Here is a 10,373-nt window from a genome sequence, read left to right as displayed (position 1 = left end):
CTATAAAGTCCAGCATTCTGTTGTCATAGTGACCAGCCAGGGGCTAATAGGAAGCCCACTAGCAATTTGGTGGGGATCACTAACAAAGCATGCTTAAAATGGCAGTCATGTTTATTATTGCAGATAAGTTGATAGAACATGGTCTTGGGCAAAGCCTTAGCCCAGCCATCAAGGATGAGTGGATCCCAATCTACAAATCCCATATTTTGGGGAACAGTATGTGCCCATCTGAGACAGGCATTTTCACCACTCTAGGGCTGCAATCTAAGAACAACTCCTTGCTTGGATTGAGTTTCAGTTTATTCACCCTCGGCCAGTTCATTTCCAATCCTAAACTCTAAGGATCCTTAGAAGGCGCTTCATAGGGAGATTGGTTCATGTGGTTCACATGGAAAAGGAGAAGTGGATATAATACTGATCCACGCCAAATCCCAGAATGCCCATGCCCAAAAGTTTCATGTAGATATTAACACAGGAGAGTGGAAAGTTTAGGCAATGCAACCCTTGGTTTTAAAAAACTTTCCCATCCCTTTTCTAGAGCCTTTCAGCAATGCAGGAATCATGGGAGTTCAATGCCCACAACCACTAATCACGGCAGTCATCTGATGATGACAAGAGACAATTTACCACACACACACAATCTTCATACTGCAATCTTATACCCACTTACCTGGGGGTATGCCCCACTGTACTCATTTATGCTGTTAAGAACACATGTATAGAATTGTGCTTTAATTTTTTTTGGCTCTTATACTAACCAAACTTACTTGGAAGTGAATCACTCCCCCCCCCCGTGTGACTCACTTCCAAGTAAACATGATTAGGGTGGGGCTGTTTCTCTGTACAATTTTGCCATTTGGAGTACAGTACAAAGTTATAAAAGATAGAAAGAATGGGATTACATTGTTTTCAAGCAGTTACACGTCATGAGGCAAATTCAGCCAGCTTGTTTCTACAGTGGTACCTCAGGTTACAAACACTTCAGGTTACAAACGCTTCAGGTTACAGACTCCGCTAACCCAGAAATAGTGCTTCAGGTTAAGAACTTTGCTTCAGGATGAGAACAGAAATCGTGCTCCGGCGGCGCGGCAGCAGCAGGAGGCCCCATTAGCTAAAGTGGTGCTTCAGGTTAAGAACAGTTTCAGGTTAAGAACGGACCTCTGGAATGAATTAAGTACTTAACCTGAGGTACCACTGTATTAACAATATTTGCATTGTAAACAGGGACTCAAATCCTGTAGACCTGGTTACATGGATGCAGCTTTAGTGAATAAGCAGGTGAGTTTGCTTCAGGTATGTTCTAAAAAGTGGCTTTGTTCATGATCAAGCTGTTCTCTATTTGGTGCTGTCCAGCTCACCACTTTATTTCTAAATGACAATGAGCAGTGCTGGAAAACTTTTCGTCTTTAAGCAACAGCCTCTGATATTAAATCCCTTTCCTCTAACCTCAGATGTGTTAGGAATGGCTGTGGTTACTAAGAGCTAAGAGAAAGGCATTATGCACGTGTTTAGGTGCACTTTTATTAATTACTACTTATCTAACCTTGATACTGAAAAAAAAGATGCAGGGGTTCAGCATTGTTGAGCTGAATTCAAGGTGTGTTCCAATTGAAAATGAGTTAAGAGCTGCTAGGTTTTCTGTTTGTTTGCTGTATTAATTCTTATTCTATTAATAACATACCCTTTTAACAAATCTACTTCTCTGAGATTCAACATCTGTAAGGCTGTCAACTAACCAGAAAAGAACTCTGGCCTGTTCCTGTGCATTTAACAGCAGCTTGGTCGGCAAGAAATCAGAAGTTGCTTTCGCAGCACAGAGCGAAGTATTGCCTCCTGCTAATGCTTGAAGCTGAAGCTGAGGTTTACAACACTGTAGAGTTTTCTGGTGTTTTTTTTTTAGTGGCAATCCTTAGGTATCTGTGTTGAGTTATTTGGCTTTCTGGAATGATCCTAAAAACCTTTAGGCCTTTGAAGCCCTTAAGTCCCCAAGTATCACATGGCCTATGCTCTTAGCATGGTGAAGAACTGGGAGAAAATATAAAGCAGGCATAATGATTCCATCTCTTTGATTCCATAAACCAGTAAACAGGATAGCTGAGTAGTATATCATCTCCTGTGCATGCAGAAGGGCGAAGGTTCAATTCCTGACATCTTTAGGCAGGGCTGAGAAAGACCCCATCTGAAACCCTGGAGAGCTGCTGCCAGTCAGTGTAGACCAGGCACCCCCAAACTTGGCCCTCCAGATGTTTTGGGACTACAACTCCCTTCATCCTTAGCTAACAGGACCAGTGGTCATGGATGATGGGAACTGTAGTCCCAAAACATCTGGAGGGCCAAGTTTGGGGATGCCTGGTGTAGACAACAGTAGATGGATCAATGGTTTGAAATTGTATAAGGCAGTTTCTTATGCTTCTGTATATGAATACAATATTTGCTTCCCATGTGAATGGGGGGATATTCATAAATACTTTAATGCATTATGAGCATCCATGAATTACAGACAAGGTGCTAAGTGAAGTTTTGTTTCTGACTATTCTGAGGTGAACTTCTTTAACTCAGCTGACTCATATTTCTAGTGGATGCATCAACCTGCCACAGAGTCAGCATTCTAAATCTCCTGGTGTTTGTATGACTCAGGAAACTGCAGAACTCATATTGTCTGTGACCCACTATAGTAAACTGGAAATGCAGCATTGTAGTAGTTTCAAAACTCATTTTGAGTAATGCAATGAGAAATTTGAAAATGTCGATCCAATACTATTTTTTGTTGATTTTTACATAAAAATAGAACCACCAGATTTGATACATATATACTCAAAAAGTTCAATTTATTTCAGTGGACTTTATTGAAAGTAAGTTTGTATAGACTGCAACCTGATGCTACAAACCTGATGGAAGAAAATTACATTGAAACAAGTGGTGCTTCCAGGTTAAAGTAAAGGTAAAGGGACCCCTGACCACAGGTCCAGTTGTGACCGACTCTGGGGTTGCGGCGCTCATCTCGCTTTTCTGGCCGATGGAGCCAGCGTACAGCTTCCGGGTTATGTGGCCAGCATGACTAAGCTGCTTCTGGTGAACCAGAGCAGCGCATGGAAACGTTGTTTACCTTCCTGTCGAAGCGGAGAGGTACCTATTTATTTACTTGCACTTTGATGTGCTTTCGAACTGCTAGGTTGGCAGGAGCAGGGACGAGCAACGGGTGCTCACCCCGCTGCGGGGATTCGAACCGCTGACCTTCTAATCAGTCCTAGGCTTTGTGGTTTAACCCACAGCGTCACCCGTGTCCCACTTCCAGATTAGCATGGATAAAATAAACCAATTTCATTTTTCAAGTAAGAATAGACCATTTCAAACACAATGGAAAGTTGAAATGTATTAGAAATGAACAAAACCAGGATTAAGTTTTACTGAAGGACGATTCTTGGAACCCAAGGAATAACAGCATTTGAAATCTTAACATCTACATATTTACTTGTAAATAAATCATTGAGATCATTCCTCTTCTCCCAGGACTTTTAAACGGGGGTGGGGGTGTTGTTGTTTTTGTTTGTTCCAATGCTACACATTTCCGTGTTTTTATTTGTAAACCGCCCTGTGATCCTCGGATAAACGGTGGTGTAAAAAATAAATAAATAATGAGGCTTTCTTCCCAGTATGTTTCGTGCTGCAGTCCTAAAGAAGAGAAGAAATGATGAATTAACTAGGAGGCTCACTCCACTCGCCAAGACTAACCGCCAGAGCTTCTCCCTTCCCACCACATGCGACTACTAAGCTCACTTTCCCCTACCCCAACTCTAAAGCCTTTCCTGTCTTCTATTCCGCAGCCCCACTCTGCACCCGTTTCCACTGCCACCGGCCATGTGCACGCCTCCCACTCCCATGAAAAGTGTGCCACGGAAAAAAGCAGGCAAATGCAACCTTCATCCCTTCCTCTCCTGGGAGAGACTCATCTGCAAAATCAGGGGTGCCAACCTGAATAATCGATCACAAGATGCGGCACACACGAACATCATTTGATTGGCAATGGCGATTAATTTTTTTGGGGGGACGATCCCTAAAATATTTTAGGGGCGGGGCAAAGGGACCTCGGCCCGTGGAGTTGGCTGCCATCCTGCAAGGCCTCCAGCTGTTCCTGGGCTCCGGCTCCCACCAGCACTCCACGTGCATACGCGTAGCGAGGACTGGGAGTCTGGCAGCACCTGGGCGGCCACAGGTGAGCCAGCCAGAACCGCCCCCCCCCCCCCCCCGTCGCTCAGAGCAGCGACCCCGCCTTCGGAACAGCCCAGTGCGTCCCGCCGGGACTCTCGCCTCCTTCCCACGGCAGGGGCCGGAGGTCACCATCTCGCGAGAGCGCCTGGGTCTCGCCCGGCGGAGCCGCTCCGCTCTCGCGAGACCCCTCCGACAAGATGGCGGTGCGGTCTAGCCGCTGAGAGTAGCGGCAGGTGGAAGGCGGTTCGGAAGGAGCGCGGAGCCCCCTCGGCCTGCGGGGAGTCCCTGGGCGGCGGGCGGCGAGTGTGTGCGGCGGGAAGGGGGGATGCTGCAGCCCGGAAGAGACCCTCCGCCGCGGCTCTGAGCTCGCCGAGCCCCCCGCGGCAGCGACTGCGGCGCCGCTTCTCCCCGCCGGGGCCCCCCAGCGCCCGGGGCCGCCGCTGGCGATGACCGGAGAGAAGCTGCGCTCGCTGCGCAGGGACCACAAGCCCAGCAAGGAGGACGGGGACCTGCTGGCGCCCGGAGAGGAAGAGGCGGCGGCCGCGCCAGGCAGCGGCGGCGGGGGAGCCTTCACCGGGGGCCGGCCGGGGGGCGGCAAGAGCGGCCGCGCCGGGAGCCACCGCATCTTCACCACCAACCACCACCGGCTGCCGCTCAAGGGGGGAACCGGCGGGTCCGCCGCCGCCGAGCCGGACAAGGGCCCGTCGGCGCAGTTCCCCGTGCACGAGTGCGTCTTCAAGGGGGACGTCAGGCGGCTGTCGGCTCTGATCCGCACGCAGGGCATCGGCCAGAAGGACAGCCACGGTAAGCGGCAGGGCTCGCCCGGCCACCCTGGGGGAAGGTCGAGCATCCCTGGGCCTCCCCGGAGTTAAGGACATCCTCCTGCCCGGTCTCTCGAGCTCCGTTTTGTCCCCAGCGCGCTGTGTGTCTAATGCCCCCGTTATAGGCGCCTTGTGTTCCCCCCTCCGCTGGTCATCGCCCTTATTATGTGTTTTTCGACACAGCATCTCCCCATCCCGATCTTTTCTGCAGTGGCGGGGGACGGCTGCGCACCGGCATGCTACCGGTTAAACCTCTCTATCCGTGATCACCTTAACCTAGATGCGGATCGACCTGAGATCTCTCTTCACCTCCCTTGGCATCTGTGTCTGCTTTTACGCTTGGGCATCTCATGCCCTAAACCGATCCTGACCCAGTAAAGAAGCTTTAGTTCAGAAAGGCTTCTGGAGCGTCTTGTCTAATGAGGGGGGGGGTGTTAATAAGCGTGTTTTAAAAAGCAGGAAGTAAGTGACAGAACTACTACTACCCCAGTTTTGGATTGTGATAAGATACACTGATGAGACCTGTGTATGTGTATATGCACACGTATGCTTGTGTAACACACTTTAGAGAGGAATTGGCTCCTGTGTTGATTTCTAAATTGCCTACAGGAATGCTGATGGGGCAGTGTACTTCCTGAACTTGAAAAACATATTATGCTTTTATTTTATCCAGTGGAAATTAGAGTAAAGGTTGATGACTCACTTAGTCATTGGCTATCCAAATGAATACAATTTTCCTGCCTTTGAAGGCGGAACCGGAGGAATTAATGTTTCATGTAAACAAAACAGCTAATGTGTATAAGATCTCTCCTTTCTCTCAGAGTGGATGTACCAATCAAAAGTGCAGACATGGTTATTTCCCCCCTGTTTGTGATGCTTCTGATTCATATACAGGCCTGTGTGACTCTAATAACAATATACTTTGAAGTATCATGTTAGTTCTGAAGTAGGAATGAACACTTTCTGATCTGAAACAGTTGTAGTCAACCATAGTTGTTAGCAGAAATGCTTCCTTTACTAAGAGATGCCCAATGTGCAAATAGTGTTATTTGGGGAGGCTATTCTGCTGCGATCAGATGCACCCTTGGAAGTACTACCTGTTGAATTCAGTGCATTCTGAGTTATATTGGAGTACATGCAATCTCTTCTCTCTCTGCCCATTGGAAGGCCCTTAATATAAAACAAGGTTGAGGAACTTTTGGCTCTCTAAATGTTTCTGAACTACAACTCCCACCAACCCCAGCAAGCATGGCCAGTGGCCAGAGATGATGGGACTTATAGTTCAGCAATATCTGGAAAGCCAGAGGTTCCCCACACGTGGTAGGAACATCTCTCTTCTGAAGATAGAAAACTGCCTTTCTGGAAATTAGTCACTTTTACTCAGTGGTTTGATTTTCCAGGAGAATAATTGTTATGCCACCTACAGTTTTACCTACAGCCATGAATTTGAACTTCAGCCAGTTTTTAATACATACTAGATCTAAAGGGTATGGTTAATTTTAGTTGCATTTATTTCTATGAGAAGTCTTTGAGATTCTTGTTATTTTTACTTTGATCTTTTTATCTGGTAGAACTTTGTGTAATTTACTAAATGTCATCATATCAATCCACTGGAATTTTCTTAATGGAAAGAGTTATATTTATTGTTCAGTCCTAGATCCACTTACCTGAAAGTAAGCTTCACTAAATTCAATGGGATTTACATCTGAGTAGATGTAGGATTGAGGTATTAGCCTTTTATTATAGAGCATTATTAATTCAAACTGGTCCAAATAATTATAAGATTTCCAGTGAGCAAGAACTAAGTTGTAAACTAATTTTAAAAACGGGCATAGCTACCATTTTCTGTATTTGTTTATTTCAGTTTGTGGCTAAATAACACATTTCTGTTGAAAAGTTGTCATAATGCAAAGTGTGTGTCTTGGAGCTAAGCTAAATTTAAGATTGGAAACTAGCTTTCATTTATCTCAAATTTTGAGTTTAAATCCACAATATTAGTTTAGTAATACAATATTATAACCTATTGATTTATTATAACCTCTTGATTGTATTAATATAACCTCTTGATTGCTTGCTGTTCCAGCCCGATTTACTTCAGTAGGGCAAATACTGGTATTGTGGTGGCTTATCTTCTGTCACTGTTATAGGTTGTCTCCCTGCCATTTTAAGACTACCAGCGAGATCAGTGCAGTGATACATTCATGGGCACATTTTCTTACACCATGATGGTAAGGTAGCCATAGGTTTTGTGTGATTAACTACAGCTTTGATCCATTTCCAAGAATAATATTGGAACCTCATTAGAACACACTTAATTCTGTGTCTGACTAGCAGCATCCAATTACACTGCCATGGATGGTTATCCAGTCAGCTGAATTGTAGCTGAGGACAAAGTAGATTAGGGCCTATTCCTTTACATCAAATGCACCCTGGCATTTTGAGGTCTTTGGTCAGTCATATCTCATTTCTCACAGGGACTAGGGCAGGCATAGGCAAACTCGGCCCTTCAGATTTTTGGGACCACCATCATCCCTGACCACTGGCCCTGTTAGCTAGGGATGATGGGAGTTGTAGTCCCAAAACATCTGGAGGGGCGAGTTTGCCTATGCCTGGACTAGGGAAACAAAGGTGATTTTCTTTCTTTTTATTAAAGATTTCCTAGTTTACAAAAATACGTGCATTGTCTCTTTTTTTCAAGTTATGTTTTCTACAGATCAGTTTCATTTGTTGTGAGACATTAGTGTTGCATGCACAAAGGTGATTTTCTGTTGGGTAAAAAGCTCAAATTGGTATTACAACGAAGACCAGGAAGTATGCATTTTCTTGTTTAGAGATTTCCCCAGAAAAATATGCCCCAGGATGCCAAAAAATAATCTGTTGGAGTTGTAATGAACTTCAACCTGCCCTTCAGAACAAAAGCTTCACAATAAAAACAGTTTCAGAACAAAAGAAAGACTGGGTTGTAGCCCAGGAAGCTTGATAATCAAATAGACTAACCTTTTGGTTAGACCAGGGATGGCTTAATGGGGTTGAATCTGACCTGCCTTGTTGTACTCGTGTGTGTTAGAGCATCTGACAGCCACAGAGAGAGAGAGCTGCATGTGCAATGTTTATAACAGTGCCCTAGGTTAAACAGATCAGCACTGCTGAGGCTGTGTGCACAATGATATTCCAGCAAAAACTGGCTTCTGATTTTTAGTCTATTGCACATTTTCATCAAGTAATTAAATCTGCATGTTTCTGTATTACTAAAAATAGTCTTAAAGAAAAGTGTTTATATGTTCTTATTTATATACAGCATCTCACGTCTTGTGCAAGGGTTATATAGAGAGAGACAGAGGGTTATATTCTAGGGGTGGTGTGTATGCGCAAAAATGTGTAGTGAAACCACTCCCTTGGAACCACCCCCATGCTAGCACTCTTACTTTCTGGAGTTGGTGTGTCAAATGGGCCTTAAACTCTGCCCCCCTCAACAAGGCAGAAAGCTTTTAAGCTCTTTGCCTTGCTTACTGGGCTCTGGGTGGCTCTTGCAAGATCACGTGTGTTCCTGTGAAATCTTCCCAGAGCCTCCCAGAACCTGGTAAGCAAGGCGGAGAACTTAAAAGTTTAAGCTCTTCGCCTTCCATGCATTTAATTTGTGCAAATTCAACTGGCTCGCTGTCAACTGCGTAAAATCAAAATCCTGTAAGTTAAATGTGTCAGTTTCAAATGACTATTGTAGTGAGTTTCACTTCAGAGGAGACATTCCACCCTATGTGAGCGAAGGGGAAATGCATCTTCTAAGATGTTGCTTGTCATTTATAACTTGTATGAACAAGGAGACAATATTTTAATAAACTGCTGATTGATCAGCGGCACTTTTTAAGTGTTTTAAGTCTGATTAAGTGTTACAACAACAACAACAACAGCAACAACAAAATAATAGTAATAGTAATAATAATAATATATTACTTATACCCCGACCATCTGAGTTTCCCCAGCCACTTGGGGCGGCTTCCAACAAAATATTGTCTATTAAACATTAAAAGCTTCCCTAAATACGGCTGCCTTCAGATGTCTTCTAAAAGTCTGGTAGTTGATTTTCTCTTTGACATCTGGTGCGAGGGCGTTCCACAGGGCGGGTGCCACTACCAAGAAGGCCCTCTGCCTGGTTTCCTGTAACTTGGCTTCTCGCAGCGAGGGACCTGCCAGAAGGCCCTCGGCACTGGACCTCAGTGTCCAGGCAGAACAATGGGGGTGGAGACGCTCCTTCAGGTGTACTGGACTGAGGCTGTTTAGGGATTTAAAGGTCAGCACCAACACTTTGAATTGTGCCTGGAAGAAGAAGAAGAAGAAGAAGAAGAAGAAGAAGAAGAAGAAGAAGAAGAGTTTGGATTTGATATCCCGCTTTATCACTACCCAAAGGAGTCTCAAAGCGGCTTACATTCTCCTTTCCCTTCCTCCCCCACAACAAACACTCTGTGAGGTGAGTGGGGCTGAGAGACTTCAAAGAAGTGTGACTGGCCCAAGGTCACCCAGCAGCTGCATGCGGAGGAGCGGAGACGTGAACCCGGTTCCCCAGATTACGAGACTACCGCTCTTAACCACTACACCACACTGGCTCTCTGGAAACGTACTGGCTCACTGGAAACGTACTGGGAGCCAATGTAGGTCTTTCAGTACCAGTGTTATGTGGTCTCGACAGCTGCTCCCAGTCAGCAGTCTAGATGCTGCATTCTGGATTAGTTGGTTACCTTCAAAAGTAGCCCCACATAGAGTGCATTGCAGTAGTCCAAGCGAGAGATAACTAGAGCTTTCACCACACTGGCGAGACAGTCTGTGGGCAGGTAGGGTCTCAGCCTGCGTACCAGATGGAGCTGATAAACAGCTGCCCTGGACACAGAATTGACCTGTGCCTCCATGGACAGCTGTGTGTCCAAAATGACTCCCAGGCTGTGCACCTGGTCCTTCAGGGGCAGTTACCCTATTCAGGACCAGGAAGTCCTCCACACCTGCCTGCCTCCTGTCACCCCAAAACAGTACTTCTGTCTTGCCAGGATTCAACTTCAATCTGTTAGCCGCCATCCATCCTCCAGATACTCACATAGGACCTTCAGCGTCTTCACTGGTTCTGAAAGAGAGGTAGAGCTCTCTTTGCAACCCAGATACAAGCTGTCATCAATTATTATGGATATAATTAACTGGGGGCAGGTTATTTTATGTGATCATTGATGGAATCCCTTCTCAAGGACTATCACTTGTAAAATAGAGATTTCCCGCCTCTCCTCCCCCAGTGCAACCCAGCAGAAACCCAAGAACGGCATGCAGAGAAGAAGTGGGGAGACAATTCTGTCTGGCAATCTA

General features: G+C 45.6%; 1 protein-coding gene and 1 long non-coding RNA gene across 2 annotated transcripts in view; one reads left to right on the top strand and one right to left on the bottom strand.

Moving 5' to 3' along the window:
• Nucleotides 1-2,798: 2,798 nt before the first annotated feature.
• LOC310710124 lies at nt 2,799-9,317 on the bottom strand. The gene is made up of 2 exons (XR_014527825.1): nt 5,301-9,317; nt 2,799-3,672 (listed from the first exon to the last, which is right to left on the bottom strand). It is a non-coding gene; the product is annotated as an uncharacterized lncRNA (long non-coding RNA).
• Nucleotides 4,387-10,373, top strand: part of ANKRD13C (ankyrin repeat domain 13C) — a 29,837-nt gene continuing 23,850 nt past the window's right edge. Inside the window, exon 1 of the mRNA XM_083510558.1 lies at nt 4,387-5,013. Coding sequence (XP_083366684.1) covers nt 4,656-5,013 — 358 coding nt within the window. The 5' untranslated portion in view covers nt 4,387-4,655. The remainder of the gene's footprint in view (nt 5,014-10,373) is intronic.

This window comes from Podarcis liolepis (genome assembly GCF_965112155.1).
Source record: "Podarcis liolepis genome assembly, chromosome: 6".
Taxonomy (NCBI): domain Eukaryota; kingdom Metazoa; phylum Chordata; class Lepidosauria; order Squamata; family Lacertidae; genus Podarcis; species Podarcis liolepis.
This window is presented reverse-complemented; position numbering and strand designations above follow the sequence as displayed.